The sequence below is a fragment of the Filicampus tigris genome, chromosome 11 (assembly GCF_054856515.1).
Source record: "Filicampus tigris isolate MCC_2025a chromosome 11, RoL_Ftig_1.0, whole genome shotgun sequence".
Classification (NCBI taxonomy): Eukaryota; Metazoa; Chordata; class Actinopteri; order Syngnathiformes; family Syngnathidae; genus Filicampus; species Filicampus tigris.
In genome coordinates this window covers 21,193,215-21,216,234 of record NC_141227.1, presented here as the reverse complement: position 1 = coordinate 21,216,234, position 23,020 = coordinate 21,193,215, and the positions used below count along the sequence as shown (strand labels likewise).

The window sequence follows — 23,020 nt, the reverse complement described above, 5'->3', positions numbered from 1 at the left end:
TAAAAATGATTAGATTAGTATTTCAAAGTAGGGTTCCAAGGTGTGGTTCGAGTTTCAAGTCAAAGTAAGGTTTTAGGACAAGATGAGTTTCAAATTAGGGTCAGGTTTTTAAATTCAGGCTTCAAGCAGGGGTTATGATTTCAAATGAGGATTTAGGTTTTAAATAAAGGCTGTGGTATTTGGGGGTCAAGTTCAAATCTTGAGGGTTTCAAGGGTTAGGGCTTAAAAGAAGAGTTTCAAGTTAAGGTCTAGGACTTGAAGCCTGGATCATGGTTCCAAGCCATGGCAAGGGTTTCAAAATAGGGCGTCAAGCCTGGGGGTTTTGAACCAGAGTTCAGAGTAACGTTTTAAGACGAGGTTAAAGTTCCAAATGAAGGTTTCAAGGCTTTGAATTTTGAGTAAGAGCCAGGGTTGCAAATGAGGTCCTGGGGGCAAAGGTTATGGTTTCAATTCCAAAGAATTCACTAACAAACAAAGCATTGAAAGAAGATCCAGTAAGTCTGCTTTGAGGAAGAGCACGTTGACTGGTGACGTGTGCAAATGCCATGGACAGGAAAATGCAATATATTTGACTGACTACAAATAAGATGCAGTTGGGGGAGGGAGGGGGGCGCGGTGGGCGTTATAGGCTTTCCGCCATCGATTGAGTGACGGTCCCATCCAAAAGTTGCATTAGTTAATGCTGAGCGCTTGTCTGACACGGCCTCCTGCTTCGGGGAAATCTCATTGTAGTCATAACGGTGCCAAATCGTGGCAGCATAATTCATCTCTCGTGGGAGTTCTGATGAAGAGCATGTGGGGGCGCTATTAAATGTTCGCGGAGAGCACGTGCGGATCGGGATCGGAAAATATGCAAAAATCGGCAAGAATATTCCCCGTCTGGGATGGAAAAGAAATACCGGTAATTACACATCACTAACTAATCAACTAAAATGGACTCATTCACTTTTCAGAAAAAGCCTACTTGAACAGCTGAACTTTATACGGGGTTAATCAGAGGCACTTCAAATGGTGGCAGGTGTGTGCTGACTCCCATTTAACATGTCTTTGGATGTGATTGGTTCATTCTGAAAGCAGCCACGCCCGGGTTGTGACTATTTCGGTCATTGTAACTGTCTATGTAACTAAAGCCAAGTGAGCAGAACATGTCAGGAAAAGCCTACTAGAACACCTGCGATTTATTTAGGTTTATTTATTTATTTATTCAGGGATACTAAACACGAGTTTGAATGTGATTGGTTCATTCTGAACACACCCCAGGAGGGTGTGCACACTTATGCAACTGCATAATCACCATTTTTTTTTTTTGAAATTTCACTTTCATTTTTTCATAGAGTTGTACGGCTTATGTGTAAAAATAAATAAATAAATAAATAAATGAGGCAACCTCTTCTGCACGTGCGAAATTAAAAAGACATTTCATCGCCTGCAAGACGTCATTGCAATAAAATTGTCATCTTTCCTCCTCTTCTGCACAGAACTGAAGTCGTCTCTGCAAAGAGCCGAGCCCTTGTTTCATGTCTCCTCCTCTTCTGTTGTTCTACTTCAAACCATGGAAGAAAAAAAAAAAAAAAAAAAAAAAGAAATCTATTTACGTCTGCAGATACATTACATAAACAGGTGTGAAGTATTTGCCGCCTTCACAGCCCAACACGAGAAATTGAGGAGCTCGCATTCCACTTGATGCTTCGGGAGGATAAAAGGCAGGAGGGCGCTAGCTGCGTCACTTACGTAAATAGCGTGATGTCATACTGCCAATCACCAAACACAAACTTGAAGTTCAGGCTTGTAGTATTGTGACTATAAAAAAAAGGATTTTGGACAATAGGTCGGAGAATGGATGAAAAGACGTGTAGTATGGTCTGAATCAAGACAAACCATCAATTCCTATTGCTCCAGATGAATCCTTATTTGATGAGAATAAAGTCATACGTTTCACGTTAATACTTTTCAACTTTATGAGAACGCATTTTACAACTCGAGCATAGTTGTACTTTTTATGAGAATCCGTCTGCAATATTCACTCCGATTTGATTTGACCACAATGCAGCCTGGAAGAGAGAGATAAAAAGTGGGGCTGTTCTATCGGGATCGCACAGGGCCGTATAAACAAATGTGCTGGATGGCACAATTAATCGCGCCTGACTAGATGCAATATTTACACTGATCAATCACTGCTATGTGGTTGAAAAACGATACATTAAAAAAAAATGAGCCGTTTGTTATATGATGTCAACATTTCCTTGTCGTTTCGAAGGAATATCTGTCATTCTGATTGAACGCTGGTAGGCATTTTTCAAAGGGAAGTCAACTCAGTGGTGTGCGAAGAATGGCAGGGGTGGGTGGCCTCCCAACTCTGAAATTGAAAATGAAAATGATTTTGATGGCCAGCGAATGTACATTGACCGATCAACACACTTGACGCGTGTACCGTCAATATTTTTTTTTTTTCCGTTAGTCTGCTTTCGTAAACGCATAATGGGAAACACCATGGACAGGCTAACGAATAGCATGATTAGCGTCTATGTGGGGATGCACAATAAATACAATGAATTCTATTGGAGCACAAACGATACATAAACAACACATGTAGAGAGTACAACACTCACAGGTACACATTCTTTATCCTCCGCGAAGAACGACTAACTGCAGTTTCTGCGTCAACCACATTAATTACTGTACAGTAGTACCACCGGAAGGAGCCTATGCACCACATAAAAAGTACCACTAGTGAGAATTATTGCGCGTGAGGTTATATATATTCCATTTAAAAATTTCCCTGATAGATTCCATATTTTTGAGATTGACTCTGATGTAGTGCGACTGTATGTTCCACTTGTGACCGAAAGCGCTTGCGTGTGCCTAAATGCGGTTCTTAAACTACCGTATGTGCCCAAAGAGGGGTATTAAACGTAGCGGGGGAGCACGTATCCCAAAATATCAATTGTGTTATACATTGTGTTAATGCCTTGTATAGCTGATCAGATTATGAGGGAGATATCAACTTTTAGTGGCCGTCGTCTGATTGGATGTTTACCCCGATGGGAACTTTGTCTTTATCTCGAAGGCGAGCCGCAAATGTTGTCATTAAAGCGCCGCCCTTGTTACCGCTGATTATATCTCACAGTAGGTAATGAATTGCAAATAGGTTGGATGTCCTAACGTTTGATCTTGCTCGCAGGTTGATTGTAAAAGCGCGCAGGGGTGCGCGCATGTGTGTGGCGGCAGGTCGGGTTTCAGCCTTCGGTTTTGCCTTGCACGAAATGGTGTTGCGTTGCTACAGCGGGTGCTTAATTTGGCCACGTCCGCAAAGGACGATCAGCTTTCGGTATGCGTTGGGACATTACACGTCCCTTTAATGTAATCCCGTTAAGACTTCATTATTGTATTGTGAGCCATTTGGTTTAAATTGTGTGATTATTGAGGTTTAAGAATGATGATTGTTTTTAATGCTATTAATACTCGGCTCTGTTGGAAATTGGATTCACTTGTCCGTAAAGCTGGTCTTGACTCCGAAAATGGTTTTAAATGGGGTGTATATTAATGCAATGATTAATCAACAGTGAATCGAGTGTTAAATCGATTTAAAATTTAAAACCCTTGTTTAATTTAATTCTTCAAATACTCTGAATGTACGCATTCTCAACAGAAAATATTTGTTTTCTGTAGAAAGCACACCGATTATCTTTGATCAAGATTCCTGCCGATTTTCTGACAAACCAGGAACTGAATCATGATCAATTTGTTTGATGACCTGTCCAAAAATTTTACTGTTTTCGAAAAAACGTCATGGAAACTAAAATTGAAATAAACTAAAATTAGTTGCAGTCCTAATTATGGATTTACTTATTGGATTTCACACCAATTATTCCTCAAAATAAATACTATTAATGCTAATAATAATAACACGATGCGGTTGACTGACTTAAACAAACTGTTGCCATCACAATGCCTGGTATAATCGGTACAAGCATTTGTTTTTTTTTTTTTTACATTTCCATATCTGCTATTACCAAGGTGACAAATGCCCACCATATATGGGGAATTATAAATAAAAAAACATGAAATGAAACCACTTCAAATGCTGCTAAAATGCGAAAATTAATTCATGCGGAAAAACAAAGTACATGCCAAGCCAAAGAAAAAGCAAAGCACACGGGAGCTGGAATCCTTCCCAATTTTTGGATGCATTGTGAAATTTTCTGAGCTTTGGCCTCACTTGTGTGACGTGTATTTATAATTATTCATTATATTCACTTGTATTAGATTTTTTTGGTCTGGAACATTTTTTTTTGCCAATTTCCGCATTTTTACTACGCCAGGGTCGTTGGGGGTGTATACAGTCGATTCTTGTGTATCAAATCCTTGATATCACATGCCTCAGTGCACTCGGCCATTTGTTACATGCCGGCTTTGATAGCCTGACACAAACACTCGAACGGCAAAGGGGTGTTGATGCAGCTTCTATATTCTATTACCTGCGTTAAGGAGGCGGTGGGGTGTTGGTTGGGAGACTGATGAGGACGTCGGGCCACTCGAAAATGGCGATTTTTCTCCTCCGACTTAAATGAGACGCTTTACTGCTGCGCCTGCCGCTTACACAGCTGGGGGTTGTTTACCCCGCAAAAAAAAAAGTCCCTGACACTTTGATTTTTATTTCCATGCAGCAAAGGTTTCATTATCGTTAGTGTTTGAAAACAGCGGTCTGTGATTCAGTATGAATGCTTATCACAGTTTTGCAAGCAATTATCAAAAGCCTTGTAATTATCAACACTTTTTTTTTTTTTTTTTTTTCTTCTTTTTTAATCCCAGGGTACTTATCAGACCAGACTGAAACAAGTGGATGAAGTGTTTCTCAAGTTTCTCCGCAAAGTGATCCATCCAATTCTCCGGTTGAATGCTCGTGGTCGTGGATAGCACAATTTGAAATGGCCTCTTTAATTTGGAGCTTTAGCATTGGCTATACGTAGGTCTATAAAGACTGTGGACAGATTCACATTTGACGTGATCATCAGCACTTGCGCATTTCATTTGTCTTGATGAATCACAGGCAGACCATTTAGCATCTGAAATTTGAAGCCTGTGCTCTTTGGAGGCCATCCTCTTTAGCATGCAGTCTTGCGAATCGGATAATTAAATCTGTCACGTTGTAAGGGATGTTTTGTTTATATAATCAATTATTTGTTAAAGAACAGAGACTTATGGGTCATGCTTTAAACATCGGGAATGATTTTTCTATAGGCTCTAGCTCACGTGAAACGCTAACGAGCACAAGCGCTTCGGGCTAGCCAGAAGCTAAAGCCCCACACATCTCAACAACGGACTCCACTGCACGTTGTTCACATAAAGTTGGTTGGTTTGCAGTCATATCAAGTCAGTGGGAATGAGGGAACAAAAGCAGGAAGTAGAAACGATGGCAGGCAGCATTGCTTAGCAAAAGCCCATGTCATGCTAAAATAAAAAGACGCGAACCACCTATGTACGTAAATCAAAAATGTAAAAACAAGAAAACACAACTTCAACTTTGATAACAAGTGCCACTCGATGGCTAGCTACCAAACAGCTAACATTAGCAACTGACTCCAGGACCAGGATTATTTCCCCAAGAATGTTACTTAAAGCGGAAGTCAACGCAAACCTATTTTTTTCGAGAGTATGTTCCGAGCAGGCCCACTAGTTGAAACACGGCATTCTGATTAATTTTGCGTTTGTGGAATATAAATCAAGCAGCAAAATGCACTCGTTTTTAGCCATCGCCGGGGGCGGCCATTTTGTCACGGCTGACCTGTTTTCTGAATGTGAGCCGTGATTGGTCGTTGTGAGCAGTTGTGATGTCATTTTCAGTCGACAGAAGACAAAATGGCCGCCCCCCGAGATGGCTAAAAGAAAACCTCCAGCGATTCTCCTCAGATTGCATTCTGATAACCCTGGTTAGATGATTTCAGGATGTGGCCCCTCCCTACAAGCGTTTCAAACAGAAGGTATGAATGGAGTTTCATCATAACTTCACAGTGAAAATAATGCCCCAAACCCACCCCTTTTTTTTTTTTTCTTTTTTACGCTGCGACTCATGGATCACTTAAAATAATTTTCCTTCAGTGCTCAGTAAGAAATGTCTCCAGTTCTAGTTTCATTAAGTTTGAGGGGCCGACACTGTGCCACGATATGGGAACGTGACACAGCGTGGAGGAGGGGAGACATGGAAGAAGCTGTGGAATGAAATGACTTCTCTCTCTCTCTCTCTCTCTCTCTGGGGTTTGCAACTTGTGCAGGACTGCAGTTTTTGATATGACAAGAGGAAAGATTCATGTAGAAATGAGAGGAATCGATGTTGCAGTTGTAACAATAACCAAAGGGACACTTAAGCAATATCTTTGGGAAATGACGTGCTTGACAGCCTTAAACGTGCGTTCATCGTGCTAGCGAGAGGAGCTGGGCGCACTTGTGGTTGCATTTTTTTAAGAAAATTCTTTACTTTACTGCACCTAAAGGACTGAGCTTCACACACTGCAGTCTTTTAATTGCTAAACAACCAACTTTACTGTCGTTCGGCAGCCCTTAACAGAAAATGTAACGATCGGGTAATCGATTCATCATAATTGGGAAGCCCTCATTTTGGAAGCATCGTGGCTTTTACGGCGCCCAAAGGACGTAGTTAGACACGCTGCAGTCTTTTGATTGGGCAACAGAAAAGTCATTGATTAACTGATTCATCAGGAGTTGGCGGCTGTCTGTTTTGTAACCATCCAAGGGTTTTCTAGTATCTCATGCAGTGCGTTAATTGGTCGACCGAAAATGTAACGATTAATGGATTCGTCACGATTGGGCAGTCATTGTTTTTGAGCCATCTGTGGGTTTTGTGGTACCTTAAGGCCGGAGCTGGATAGACCGCAGTGTTCGCAGCAGGTTTATCAACAGAAAATGCAACAGCCGGTTCATCAATTCATCATGATCGGGCGACCGCTATCTGGGCTTCACAGTACCTAAAAGGTGGAACACTGCAGCCTTTTCATCGGTCAACAGACAAGGTGACAATCAGCTAATCGATTCATTGTGATTGGGCATCCACGGGTTTCATGGTACCTAAAGGGCAGCACTAAATACACCACAGACATTTGATTGGTCGAACAAAGTGTGAAGATCAGTTACTTGATTCATCAAGATTGGGAAACCCTCGCTTTGGAACCATTGTGGGTTTTACGGTACCCAAATAGTCGGACACACTGCAGTCTTTTGATTGGGCAACGGGAAGCCTAATGGGTTTCTTGGATGGAAAAGAAAACTTAAGAAAGGGGGGGGGGGGGGGGGGGGGCACAGTATGGGTCTGGAAAAAAAATCTCGGCAAACAGCCACATGAATAGAAGACACAACAAACAATGGCAGCCTCTGTTTTGGAGCCATCTGCAGGTTTGTACTTAAAGGGCGGAGTTAGACACACTAGAGTCTTTTGATTGGTCAACTGAAAACATACCGTTTAGCTAATCAGTTGCTGAAGATTGGGCAGCCCTCACTTTCACGGGGTTTTAGTTGGACACACTGCATTGTTTTGATTGATCGGCAGGAAATTGTCGCTCCGGACACTAAAGGCACCTTTCGTCAAAACGACACGCCTCCTTTTATGAACATCACATGACGGACGTCCTCCATTGTTGCCACGGAAGAGCGGGATTAGAGGAGCCACTTTGAATGTTGGTGTTGTCGTTCCCCGTCGTCCTGGGCCGAGCATATGCTATGAAGGTTTTTTTTCACAGCTTATCGCCTGCTCTGCGGAGACAAAAAAAAAAAAAAAAAAAAAAAAGCCTTGTGGAAGTGAGGTGTGCCATCAAAAAAAGCACCATGATGAGACGCTGTTCTTTTCCGTATGACACTTCTGCGCTCTCCGGATGGCCGCGGCGCCGTTGATCTGCGAGCGCTACGCTCGACACGTCGTACATCCCACCCGCTCGTCAGCTTCAGTCACCGTCAGTTTTATTGCGTCGACCTGAGTTTTTTTTTTTCTTTCTATTCTTTTTATTTATTTTTTTTATTACTTCACATCTCGGCCCCCAGCGAGACCCTTTTCAAGATTAGGGTCAGCTTCATTTGATCACTCCAAATGAATTCTGTTTCGTCGATGTAGGTCAGGGTGCGACCTCTCATACGTTGCTTGTTAATCAATTAGAGTGTATCGAGTAGAGTGGGTCGGCGGGGGGGGTCAGTGTCATGACTGATCCACGTAGATCGTAAAGGACGGGCGGGCGAAATTAAAGCTGATAAACAGTCAGTCACTGTGTGGCGTCCACTTTCTGGTCAATTTTATTGTATCTGATTTATTTGCCCGGCGCTTGAAGCAGGACATTGGTGTTTGTGAAGTGTGTGATCGCACAGCACGGCGTATTTCCATAATTAGCCGCACTGCCAGTGCAACGGCAGCAATTGCTTTTAGCACATAAGGAGCTAGGCGGGGAGTATCAGGTGTTTGTCTTTGCACGTCTCTTACTACCCGATGGCGTTCCACCCCTCGGTACGACTTGTTGTACCCTGCTTTGGAAATTGACGAATTCAAGACTTGACTTTGCCCAGCCAAGCGTATCGTATCACGGATGTGTGAAACTCGGTGTGCGGCGAGGTTAGTATAGTTGACAAAAACTATTAAAAAAAAAAAAAAAAGACTAAAACTTGATTTTTTTTTTTTTTTTCATGAACTAAATGAAATGAAAATGGGAGGGCTATAAACAAACTAAAACTATCTGAAACTACTTTTTCTGTTTATGAAATAATTATAGCAAATGTGTTTTCTGTTTCCATCTTTGTCAATTAATTTTATCATACGCATGAGCTTTTGGGGGTATTTTAGAAGTTTTTATTTCAGTATTACTGTACAACTATACAGAAGAAACGAAGGTTGAACTGGAATTTCACTGAATTGGGGAATTGCAGTTGACTATTACGCAATACTTTGTTAATCCGGCATTCATAAATACCCCATATTAAAAAAAACTAAAACTAATAAAATATTTAAACGCAATGATTGATCCTTGGCAACAATGGAGGACATCCGTCATGTGATGTCCAAGAATTTTACGCAATTCTTTGTTAATCCGGCACTTCATAAATACCGCATATAAAAAAAAAACTAAAACTAATAAAATATTTTAAAAAACTAAGCATTTCTGAGAAAAATACAAATGAATAAAAACTCACAAGGCCGCTCCAAAAACTAATTAAAATAAACAGAATTAAAAAACAAAAACTATAACGAAAAATCCCAAACTATTACAACCCTGGTGGACAGTGTAATTATTCGGTATATATTCGCCCCACTCTTACATCACAATGGAGAGACTTTTACGGCTGGTTTACAGCTCACTCACATTTCAGAAGTAGTCAGATAACAAAAAAATTATAATCTCGGCGCATACTGCTTGAAGCGGAAGTCAACCCAAACATATTTTTTTCAAGAATATGTTCTATGCAGGCCCACTAGTTGAAACAATGCATTCCGATTCATATTGCGTTTGTGGAGTATGAGAAATCCACCCATTTTTGGCCATCTCATCGGGCGGCCATTTTGTCACTTCTGTCAACTAAAAACGACATCACGGTTGCTCAGGGCTCAGACAACGACCAATCATGGCTCAGCTTCAGAAAACAGGTGAGCTGTGATTGGTCGTCACCTGGGCCCTGAGCAACTGTGATGTCATTTTCAGTCGACTAAATTGACAAAATGGCCGCCCCCTGAGATGGCTAAAAGCGGGTTTATTTTGCTGCTTAACTCATATTCCGCAAACACAATATTAATCCGAATGCCTCGTCTCAACTAGTGGGCCAGCCTGGAACATACTCTGGAAAAAAAACATGTTTTGGTTGGCCTCCACTCTAACCACTCCTTAACGCCACATTATCCAGCCAGTTAGAAGCCTGTTACAATTTGCACGTTCCAAGCCTGGCCCTGTCGACGCACTTCTGACGGGGGTAACGAGGTGGATTCATCGGGCGAAGTGGTGCACCGTGTTCCCCCGAGTGCTGCGGCACTTAAGGTCGATCACGCTGTCATCACGGGCACGGCGTTTCACGCTCCGTCAGTTTCCGACGGGAGAATTAGATCTACCTGCTGTGGATTCGCCAGCGAAAAGTTGGGGCGAAGGCTTAGCAGACAGTAAGGTTTCAACAAAATGGAAACACTGGCAGCCTTTAAACATCGTGATTGTGCGGGATCGCGGTGGCAGGAATTTCCCGCCAATTCATTCAGATGGGAAGTTTTGAGCGAGGTCATATTCTCACTTGCAGCTCATCTGAAAGCTTTTCAATGGGGTTGTTCTTTTTTTTTTTTTTTTTTTTTCCCCCAATTGTTCAAGCAAAATTGGAGGCATAGAATTTCATAACTTGGGCTTGTGTTGCTTCTTCTGGGATGTGCCTCGCTAATCTAATTGATGATTTTTCGCATGGCGGCAGCAGCAAAATCAACTTAGAAGTCGACAGAAACAGCCTATTTAAAGAAAGATGCGGCCAACTGAAATAACGGATTGGGAGCAAGATAATGACCCAAAAACACCCAGTCTGTAAAGTTGGTATTGACTCATTAAAACTGTTTTTTAAATGGCGTGTAGGATGAATAGTATGTAAATAACTGCAGTGGAACCTCATAAGGTTGGCCAGTCTGTTCCAGGATGCATTGGTTTGGATTTCACAACATTTTTTCTCATAAGGCCCCTTAATAACTTCACATGCATATTTTGTTTTAGGGTGTTCGATTCCATTTTATTTTTTACGTTTTGATTGAGTTAGACTTCGGAAGTATTTGATTCAATGACTATTGATGTTTGATCTTTTTTTTTTTTCTGTGCATTTCCTTTTCCTTTTGCATCATGTGATGTGCTTCAGGGACTTAAACATTGTGCTAGTGGGAGGGGCTACGACCGGGATCTGCAAGCGCAGAATTATTGGAATTTACTGGAATTAGTTTTGTCAAATTTACTGGAATTTGTTTTGTGCATCATAATTCCCTGGCGTATCCAAAGTGTGAATTTGGTTGTTTTAGTCAGAATAATATTAAAATAAATGTTCCCCATCTATAGTTAAGTTCCCTATTAAGGGCCTCCCTTCAATTTAGTACATTGTTAGTTTATTCCAGGTAATATGAATTAAAAGTCCCATAATTTTGCAGCTCAAGTCCCGGCGAGATAATCACCCAAAACACTGCCAAAAAAACGACAAAAAAAGATTCAGTGGAAGCTTTTTGACTGGCCGTGTCACCCTCCAGACTTGAACCCGATCGAGCATGCTTCTCACCCCAATGGAGTCAAACCCTGCAAAACAAACAACAACTGAAAGCTGCTGCGGTGAAAGCGGCACAAGAGAAGAATGCTCCAGAAGTATTAAGATGGAGGCGGAACTAATACTGTAGGTTTATCCCAAACTGCCAGCGTCTTCTCTCTCTGTTCGGTGTGCGTCAAACCCAAAGTGACAGCCTACTGAAGGAGGAGAGGTGTTTGTGTGCGTTTCCCAAGCATATATGTGATGAGTCTCAAATGAAAAAAAAAAACAAAACAAAAAAAACCCCAACAACAACCCAAAACAACAACTCTCTTTTCTCTCCTCCAGGTTGGCAGGCAATAAGGCTTGACAGAAGATGCGACGGGGCCGGTGGTTTATCAGATGGCTGGCGACAGGAATGGTCATCCTGTCTTCACTAAACGCCGTCTGGGGCCAGGACACCGACGGTAGGGGCAGACTATCTTGTCAAAGAGCGGCCACGCTGTTTTGCCAGAATGGAAAGATGATTACTGCTATGTGACATCCTTTGACATTATATTGTATGAGCAAGTATTGGGGCCGCACTGAAAAAAGCGAAAATAGTCATCCTCTCGAGACCCGCCGTTAATATTCGTTGAGTGTTGTCATTAAATATTTGGTCACGACACCGCTCCAACAACAACAGAGGAAACCTGAGCGCGCGCATTAAACTCTTCAGGCGTTGAATGCGACGATCATATTTTTGGCGAAAGCCAAACTAACTAGTCACGCATCCCACAATGTAGAGCGGCTAATTGTCACGTTTACCAGGCGGACGTTCAATAAATGTTCGCACAAAATAAGGAGATGAAGACACGCGCTTTGAATTTTAGGCTTGCAAGGAGAACGGAGAAGAACGGTACAATACAATTCTTACAGGCGTTCGAAAAAAAGTCTCTCCGTTCCTTTTCTTTTTATTGATTCACATCCCTAGATACATGGGCATTCGGGACTCTAAAGGATGGCGTGAGGAAAAGGGCAGTCGGGACGTCTTGTACGTGTATGCATGTAGCTGGAAAATTGCTTAGTACATGTGTGGTAAGAAATGTTGACATCTTTAGTAGAGAAATTCAATGTAGCAAGATATTTCAGCAATCACCTTCATATTAGCAATCGTTAGCGTGGCATCCACCTGACCTCCTTGCGGTTAGTTTTTGAAAGCATCATGAGCAGCAAATGAATGATTAACAAATGATTATTGTATTAATAATTGTTCCCACACTAATGTTAGCTTATTCACAATCTGGTAAAGTGGTCGCTCACGCCATGCTAGCAACAAACAAAAAGCAAATTTACGCCGGACCTAAGAGAGGAGCTAGCTTAGTGCTATGCTAGATTGAGGCTAATACGACACAATGTAAATGGATTCAAAATGGGACCGTGCGCTGAGTTTTTGTTCCGGATTGAACTGGTTTTGTTGCAGTGTTTAGTCCTTGTTGAATGAAACTGCCGTGACCCAAAGCAGACATGGTGGCTGGCAATCGGGAATCTAAACAGGCTGCTGTCGTAAGAGGTTTGGTTGAGCGGAAATTAGCAAAAAGACAACTAGTTTGATGTTGTTTTTGGCCTGTTCCTCGATTCAATTACAGCGACCCAACAATGCAGAAAATGGTGGTATACGTCGTCGACGGTATGTTGCCTAACAATGGAGGCCGACAGACTTTTCGTTGCAACATGACTCAAGGGGGATAGGTTCAAATCAAAATCTGCGAATAGGCGAAATCGCAAATGCCAAAGTATCAAATAAAATGTATCATAATTTCAATTCAATAGTATTTCATGTGCGAGACTATAATTGTGAAAGTATGATTGTTTTGCCATATTACAACTTCATTCTATTGAAATGAAACATTTATGAGACATTATTTCTCATACCGCTACTTTTTCCAGTTAAATTATGCCTTTATTGTCTCATTGTAACAACTTCATTGTCATGCAATTAACTTTTTTTTCTCATTTTGAGAACTGTGCCTTTTTTTTTTTGGTTCTTGTAGCATTGACTTTTTTTCCCCCTTAAAATTCTGATTTTACCCATGCACTTTTCTCTGGGACTTTTTTGTAAGATAACATTTTTCTCATACTATTATAACTTTTGATTATGACATTTACTCTAATTGCATCTTTTTTCCTTAACTTTACTCTCGCTCTATTACCTTTTTCACTACCGCAACAGGTTTTTTTTTTTTCCTTCTCTTTTTTCTCTACAATGGCTTCATTCTTGTAATTGTGTGTAGTGCAAGTGCAGCAGCAGCACACGTGGGTGTTTAATTGTGTTTCAGCAGCTATTTCATGCTTTTCTTGTTGCCTGACAGGAAACTCGAGAACATATGCAAATGACGAAATCTTTATTGGTAATTTGGCTTCACTGTCAGACTATTATTACGCGAGGGAAGCAACTCGACGCATACGTGCCAAAATGGCCCACACCATCCGACGGCATGCAAAGTGCAAAGATGACGTAACGGTGTCACAAATGCGCACGTCTGTTGCGGTGTGTGTGATGTCATTTGCTGACATTTAGCCACCTTTTGAGCACGCCACTTTCAACTGAACCCATTCATAGCGCGCCCTGCTATGAATTGATGCGAATGTGTCCTCTTTCTGGTATTTATTAGTTCAGAGCCAATGAGGCAGCTATTGCCCGTAGAAATCTTTAGTTCCACCCAGGGATGGGAGAGGTTTAAGTAGGGGAGGATTTTATTTTCACCTCGCCTCAATAAGATGACTTCTCACTCATAAATCTCCCTCCTTGGCCCACCTTTGGGCACCTTTAGCCTTTAGCTCATGCCAGCATGATTGGAATTGAATATAAGCTGCTGGCGTGTTGCAACATGGTTGAATCACTGAATTTGATATCAATTGAATCCGATTTTTTTTTTTTTTTACTTCTGCTTCTGTTCATTGCCGTAACTGAAACAAAACAAAATTTGTGTTTTTAGACAATAGGCAAGGCAGCTTTATTTATATAATAGGTTTTTTAACACAAGGCAACGCAATGTGCTTCATACACCAAAAGTACACCATTCACATGAACTCCTTCACTGCCAGACATTTTCAGAGCCTCTTTTACCCTAACGTTTGAGAAAATATTTGAAAAAAATATATAAATAACTTCCTGGGATTGAATGGCTGGACCGCGAAAAGACAGATAAATACGTCAATGGCAGTGAATGAGTTATGAGATTGATTACACTTCATCGAATAACTTCATGCAGGTAGATCGCGGTTTATCTTCACTTGACTTCAGTACAAGTCACGTTGTGTTACGTGTGGTTTTGTCAACTAACTAAATTAATGTAATAAATAAAGATAGCAAAATCTGTTTTTATAATCTCGTAAATTATGTTTGAGTGGCGAACCGGTGCGGGATTTCCTGGTCGGAGGTCGGAAAAACGCAACCGCATCAGTGACCTTCTTTTATCTTGCACTCGACAAATACTCCATATATTTAAAAAAAATGTACATTAAACGTTTTCAAACTATATTCCCTAAAACTAGCACTAATAAAAACTGAACCAAAACAAAATCAAATTTGCTCTAAAAAAATTAAGGAAAACTAACCGAATTTGAAAAACACAAGTTAAAACTAACGATAAAGAAAAAAATCCCAAACTATTACAACCTCAGTTCCCAATATTGGTCCATTTCTCTACAATCTCCACTTTGTGCCTTGAGACTGACTGGAAACGAATCCAGGGTGTAATCCAGTCTGTTCTGTGACTGACCATGCACTACAATACTTGTTTCAACAGAAAAATCCTTCCCAATGATTCATCCATGTTAATCTAAAAGACCAAAGGAACTGCTCTTTTACTCGCTCTCTTCGTCACTACCTCGTTTCATGTTTCATTAGTAATCCTTTCTCCCTTCATGTTCTCCATTTGACTTTGTTGCTGTAATCTCATTCCGGGAGTATTCCTGACATGCTAAAACCCTGCCTTGCGCCTCGTGTACGCCCATTGATGCTAACACGAGCGCAGATGACCGCGCCCGGTAGTTCAACGAAGGTCGAACATCAATCCGCAGCGCGGTGGCCAGATGTAAAGCGCCCATACATCGCCCCTTAATCCCTCCTGTCGCTTAATCCGCATGCAAACCCACACTGGATTTACGTGTTTATGAGTGTGTAGGGTGTGGATTAGTCCATATTCCTATGGACACTCCTTCCTGCCAATGCGAGCGCCACACCGCCGTCCTCTCTCTGCACATTTATTCGGGCCCACAATGATTGTCTATTTTTGGGATTTTCTGATTAGAGGCCAGATGTGTCGCCTGGTTCTGGCTATAGCAGCCTTTGGGGGGGGAAAAAAAAGGGGGGAGCGTTGGATTGACAGCGGATGGGGTTTAATCTGTCGCCAGTAGGTTGTAATCAGGCTCCGGGGCAGTACAGGACGGAAGACGAGGGGAGGGGCGCTCGTCGTTAGACGGGGCTCTGTGCTTGCGGGGCTTTTTCGACCAATTGGCCCTGCCGGGAGCTTCTTGGTGTGTGATCGTGTGTGGGCGAGGGATGGGGGACTCTGATTGCAACGCTTAATCTCCAAGAGAGGCAAAGACTGTGTCTGAAGTTGAAGACAAACAATCCCCTCGTTTTCCTTTACGACAGAAATGGGCAATTTAAATGCCGGAGGGGGACGCAATTTTTCATCGGTGCTACGGGGGGGGGGGGGGGGGGAGGGGCAGATCGGACGATGCAGTTCCTAACCAGGTGTATGACGAAAATGCAATTTGTTTTCACATCCGTGCAAAATATGTGCTCTTAATGAATGTCATTTTTGATAATACATTTTTCAATGCACGTATAAAAGATCCACTATCCCGATGCAATCACAAACGAACGATACGCAGGGGTCGACTGCAGTTTTAAATTGCAATTTCACCATTTACCACCAGATGGCAGACACGTCTTAGTTGCACTTACACCGGGTCTTATATTGCCCTATACTACACCGTGAGTAGAAGAACTACTGTCTTTTTTGTCAATTTGTAATGATAAGCAGGACAAATAGTATATATAGTGTAAAAATATATATGTATATATCCATCCATCCATTATCTGTACCGCTTCTCCTCACAAGGGTCGCGGGGCGTGCTGGAGCCTATCCCAGCTGTCTTTGGGCAGTAGGCGGGGGACACCCTGAACTGGTTGCCAGCCAATCGCAGGGCACACAGAGACAAACATCCGCACTCACAATCACACCTAGGGGCAATTTAGACAGTCCAATCAACTTACCATGCATGTTTTTGGAATGTGGGAGGAAACCGGAGTGCCCGGAGAAAACCCACGCAGGCACGGGGAGAACATGCAAACTCCACACAGGGAGGCCGGAGCCGGGATCGAACCCACGACCTCTGAACTGTGAGGCGGACGTGCTAACCAGTAGACCACCGTGCCGCCTATATGTATATATATATATATATATATATATATATATATATATATATATATATATATATATATATATATATATATATATATATATATATATAATAAACTCAATAATAGAACATTTTGAGTGAGGTGATTTTCATGAAAAAAAAAATGCACAAAATGACTTCTTGCACTTAATGTTGGTTTGCTGTTCAGCAGTTTTGTGCCGTCCTTGAATGGTAATTTTTTTTTTTTATGCAAGAGAATCCTTTGCACTGGGGAAAAAATGACTGTGAGGCTATTTTGTTGTTTGGTTTCAAGCCTTTTGTTGTGTTAGGATAATGGATTTTTTTCTACATGCATTGAGAAATGCATTATGAAAAATGGAATATATTAAGAGCACTTATTTCACACATTTTCCCATGAATAACATTTTTGTCATACACCTGGTTTGGAAGTGTGTGGTCTGGTCAGTCCTACATGGACTGATGAAAAATTGTGGACCCCCTCCAGCATTTAAGTTGCCCATTCCTGATCTATTATGAAACATCAGGAATGAACGTGCACCTCTATCTGTCTGGTGTTGAAATCAATAGTTTCACACGCCCTCTTCCTCCTCTTCCTCCTCTTTCCTGTCGCTTCTGACACATTCTCCTTATTTCACCCTTTAGAATAAGCACCTACGGGCAATTATGGCTAGAAGTCCCCCCCCCCCCCCCCCCCACGGGAAAGACTTGTCGGGTAATGCTCGGCGAGCAGCGAGACAGAGCGCCTTCTTTGTGCCGGTGGAGACACCATGCAAAAAGAAACCACGCGGCGCCGTCTGCCTGCGCATCGATCTGTGCAATTTTGCTCCGGTGTGAGGAGCCGGCGAATGATTTGATACCTCCGCCGCGTACGGGTTCTTCGCTTCGAGAGCTGTCGTTGCACACAAACAAAAAGAGAGGAGTCGAACAGAACCGATACAAGAGCCGCATCGTGCTAATAGTGCTAACAATTCTTTACATATCATGGCCATCATCCATAGGTATTTTTTTTTTTTTCTATGAGTGCATAAGTGCACAATGAGGGCGTACCGTATTCGCGAATGTGATATTGAGCGCAGCACCTCTACTTTTTGTTCCCCTCAGCTTGTGAAAGTAAAATGGCATGTTTACATGAAGCTCGCGATGCCCTTATGCGCTCTGTATTATATGCTCTGTATTATAAATTTTGACTCCCAGTGTACAATGTTATTGTGGAGCAATTCGAGGTTTTGAAGGACATCGCCGGTGGCTAATAGACCTACCTGAAATCGTTGCTTTCCAACAGGGTTCCATTCTACTCGTCTTAAGTAGTTTGAATATGATTGGTTCGAGGGCTTGGCCGTACGGTCCCAGTAAACCTTGAGGAAAGTTTTACTTCAGAGTACGGGCAAGTATGTAATTCAGGAGCCTTTCTGGTTGTGTTTTTGTGCGCCACACACGGGGAATAAAAAACGAGACCTACTGAGAACCTCTGGCCTCGGGGCCGCCTATATACTAAGTGTGGAGTACTCGCTCATGACTCCTGAGGCACGCCACTCGTACTCGTGCTTGTCTTACTGTTACCTGCCCAATAGAAGCACATATGGTGAGTTTTGTTTGAGGATCGAGTCTATCGCTTATGCGTTCGAAAAGTCCGAATTAAAGTATATATTCACATACGTAACACTTCTTAGGCATGCACACAATTCAATCAAATGGAAACCACTATGCATGGCAACAAAACTGTATAAGAAACTCTGGACAGCAACATGAGCGTGTGCTACATTTTTATCCAGCTTGACTGAAATTAAAAAGTGCAGTACGAGTAGGACTGCCAACACAACAAACCATTTTGCCCAAAATCTATTTACAAAAAAAGGCCAAAACCTGACCAAGGCTGCAGCAGGGCTTATAAACACGGCGGAAATGAAGACGCTGAGTAAAAACAAGGCCTCCATAAATCATGTGTTGTGGATTTAACCAAATACGTCATAACATCATGAAGTGGATTTACAATGCTTTCATCCGTATATTGACAGGTGCAGTCGCTCTATAGTTTACATAAATTACAAGTTACATCTAAAGATAATCCCATAATTCTGCAGCACGGAATAAAAGCAAAACAAACAATGTTTAATTTGTCCTAATGGGCGGCCATTAGCGATGATTGGTCGTCGGAGCGACTGCCAGCCTTCTCCTGACCCCGTCGACCGCTTTAATGCAGGCGCCAAGTGATTTAACCTGGCAAATAGAGGGCAGCCACGCCGAACACAAATCTCCACCTGGCTTGATTAAGGAAAATGTCATAAAGAACTACATTAATCCACCAAATTGCCTAGTGTGGAGAGGAAGGAGCTCAAGTGGCGCGCTCGGATTCTTGGCCTTCCGCAAATACACAGACGAGAGTACCAAGATAATGAATCGCCTTTCAAAGACTTGATCTTGCCAAACAATATCGACTAACATTCTGTTATCATTACGCGCCTTCATACGGGACGGGAAACAATGTCTGCTGCGATCAAATTTTGTGTCTGTCTTTAAAAGATCATCTATCTATCTATTTATTTATTTTTTTTTTTTTATAGGCGTTTCATAGGCGTCATTAGACGCCTATGATGAAGAAAAACAGTCCATGCACTTGGACACTTTGTCCTCACTAGTAAGGACAGCTACATGCTACTAGTGATGCAAAACTGGACACTAGTTGACAACTGCACGCTACTAGTCCTACTTATGAATTTTGAAATTCTGGCGCTTCAGTAGTGGCCTCTCTATAATAACATGTAGTTGTTTTATTAGAATGGGTCTTCCTACTAGTGTGCAGAAATGTGATACTGTAGTGAAGGGCAATACTTAAAACGTTACTAGCAAGACACAGCGAGAGTATTCTACGAGTGTTCCACTTCTGTGCTGAATTGCCTTTGTGAGGACAATACGTGCACTAGTGCAATTGTTTGTGAAGTTTGTGAAATGTAAAATTGTCACAATGGCGATCATTTGTAGCCACATTGTTCTGCTGTCAAAAGCACATTCTCATGGTTGCTTTTGGTATTTTACAGAAGAACGGGGCTGTTCGAGGTGTCACTCGAGCCAAAGTTTTGAGCACAAGAGCTACTTGTGGATATTTCTCTTCGCAAAAAGCTATGTAGTCATAAAACGCAATATTCTGTAAGCCTCGAAAGATCAGTCTGAATGCTCTGAATTGGCTTGGCACTCAATAGGTTCTCTCTCTCTTTTTTTTTTTTTTTTTTTTTTAAATGGCTGTTAATGAAAGATTTAAAAAGTTCCCTTTATGGTGCTTTATTATGATTTCAATTCAGTCCTAGAAGCACAATCAAAAAAGACGAATGGAGTATACCTCGAACTTCATGAGTACGCTGCAGAATGATGCGATGATCACCCAGCGACCTCCCCCCGCCCCCGCCGTCGATACAACACACATTGCTTGTTTGCTCTGAGCCGCCATCTGCCCACGAGCAGCCAGTGCCTGGCATACAGCGTGTACCACTGGAACCCGTCTGACTCTGCTCTGCCAGACCTCGTCTGTCTGGACTCTTCCCACTTCCACCCGTGCAAATTTCCCTCATAGTCCAACAGGGAAATTAAAATTAAAATGAAATTTGAAAAAAAAAATTTCCCACCTGCTACTCTAAGGATTAGTACTGTCGTTAACCTCCACCCTTGACGTCTTATCAACCGGATCGTGTCGATAGAGCATCATCTGAAACGCTTTCCGGGATGAAATATATTTGCAGGACGCGCTGCCGTATTTATATGGGAGGGCAGAGATGTTTACGGCCGCATGTGGACATTTACGGCTGTTTGGCACTTGGCCATCTGCGTTCTTTTCTCTGTCAACAATTCGCCACAATCGCAACAATAGTTTTTTAAAACACTATATTACTGATATCTTTACAGAGTTGAAGACGGACATGACAAAATCAGACAAACACCCCCACCTTCAGGAAGTTTCATTACACTTGCAGCCACTCAGGTGAATTTCTTTAAAAAATAATAAAGGAAGCGAGGAGGTCACAAAGCGTAAAGGTTAATGAACTAAAGATATTTGTGATCTTTTTATTTTTGCTTTTTGCATGGCTGTGCGTGATTGATTGAAACGGTGTCCATCCTGGACCGCACCGCTTGTTAACTTTGCTGTCCTTTAATTCTGCACCCCGATGGAGGAAGGGATTTGATTTATCGGTTGTTTAAAAGGTTATTTCTTTCCAGTTGAAGCCACAGCAAAGAACAAGCAATTGGAGGAAGAGTAAAGTTTTACTTTAGAATAAAAAAAAAAAAACACTAACTAAATGTCACTGAGTAGAAGTCATCTTTTGGTCTGCCTTGTAAGGGCTTCACTAGTTTCCTGTATTAATGGTTTAACTTGGTGACGATTATTAAATGATCAGATGTGTTCGGCTAGTCCATGTTGGCCGTAACGGTTTTATTCTAACCAACCAATCAGAGGACGGAGAGACGCTGATGTCATGTCAGGTGAATTTAAAATGTGATTGCAAACATGGTTGAAGTTGAATGGGCCAGCGCTACTGATTTTGAAGGCCCTGGGCAGATTAGGTTGACATGGCAACACAAAGGCCGGGACCGAATTGGACGAAAAAAATCCAACATTCCCATAGTAGAAACAGTGCAACCAATTAAGTTATTTAATACAAGCAAATCAAATCACTGATTGTTACACCCATCCTCACAACCCAACAATATTCTAACCCAAATGCTTCAATTGATTGATACCCAGCTTTTTTTAATGGCTTTATCAATCATCCACTATTCTTTCATCGAATGTCATGGTTTTGTGCTCTGCTGAATGACATTCGCGTTCATTTTAAGCCACGGTGGCGAATACAAATAAACACAGAGGCATATTGTAGCATCACATAGGTAGATGGATCCTATCTTATTTTATCCAGTTAGCTAGGTATCAGATTGACAGATACATACATTGCTTGCTAGCTAGTTAGCTACATGAATTGCCAGTTCGATTCAAGTTAGCTCAGCTAATAGATAACTCCCTTTGTCTTTGCCTCAATATTTCTTCCCTTCCTACAAACATAGTCAGTGTCTTGAGATAAGATCATTTAGATGCCTGTTTAGAGGAATGTTAGCCCTCATGCTAACGTTGGTCGTCAAGCTCCGCTAACATCCCGTCATTTGCCATCGGTCATGCCGTGTGCGTGTGTCATTGTTGGCTGTAAAAGTCGGTTTGGGCGGAAAAGGTTTCTTTAGTCTTCTGAAAATCATTACAAACCAGTGATTTGACGCCCACCCCTAATAAAAGCGATCGAAGAAGAAAACTACCAGTACGGTCCGCCACATGGGGTTGTGGAATATATTACTATTTTTAGCCCAATGTTCGTAGCACTCTATACAGAGCCACTATTCATGCATTCTAGTAAACATCATCAACCCAGTTTCGAAACTGTTATTTTTAGATGGAATAATTACTTATTTTACTTTGAGACAGCTGAATTGATGGTGGGGTGAATGTTTATGTGATTTGCGATTGTTGTTGGTCGTCTGTAATGTTTGTTCACAGCTTATCATCGAGAGAGGTTTTAGATACCGTCCACATTACATAGAATAGCCCGTGTTTGAATCATAGAATTGCTTTGCATCAGTATTTCTTACCTACAAAATACCCTGACACGCAAAGTAATTCTTCCTTCCCTCCTCACATTTACGCTCTCTTACTTTTTTCGTCTGCTTCACAGAGACTATTCTCAGGACACATTTGCATACTTAAGTTTTGATGCAGCCTCTTGTTTATTCCTCAGCCCGCACCGACCGTTATCTACTTAGTGGGTTCAATTTGCACCCATTACCGCAGACTCTCGCTTCCGCTTTCATTTCCGCAGATGGGAGCAGGTTGCCTAATTATTTTTGGGAAACCGGGTTGGGGAGCGCTGAGCGCACTTGAGGAATTAGCCGCGTGGATTTTAAACCGAGATAGCGGCGCCCGTACGCTAAAATGGAATTTGGATTCACTTAATCAATCATGCATGAACAATAACATATTAGACTGGGTTTTATTGGTATTTGGTGGCTAAGTGCCGCGCGCGTCTGCCCGCCTACAGCGCCGGCCTAGCTCTTGATTAAAATGCGCTCAACATGCATATTTCATGTGACAGCGCCGCACGCTCTTGCACCTGCGACAGGTGCGCGCGGGGTGGTTGCGCGGCTGCGGCTCGGCGCGAAACCTTAGACTGTGACTCGTAAGCCGGTGTCGCTGACTGACGGCCTCTCTGATGACACACCGTCATGTGAGAGGAGAAGGTCTGATGACGTGCTGCGAGGGATTCGATACCTTAAAATAGCTGCTCAACAAATTTGCAAACATCTGCTGGCAATGTGGTGA

At 42.1% G+C, this 23,020-nt stretch overlaps 1 protein-coding gene across 2 annotated transcripts in view; it reads left to right on the top strand.

Moving 5' to 3' along the window:
* LOC147140109 (protocadherin-15-like) overlaps positions 1-23,020 on the top strand; it is a 216,314-nt gene that overhangs the window by 62,138 nt on the left and 131,156 nt on the right. For both annotated transcript variants that reach the window (XM_086045495.1, XM_086045494.1), the window contains one exon: positions 11,584-11,702. In XM_086045495.1, coding sequence (XP_085901621.1) covers positions 11,612-11,702 — 91 coding nt within the window. In that variant the 5' untranslated portion in view covers positions 11,584-11,611. The remainder of the gene's footprint in view (positions 1-11,583; positions 11,703-23,020) is intronic.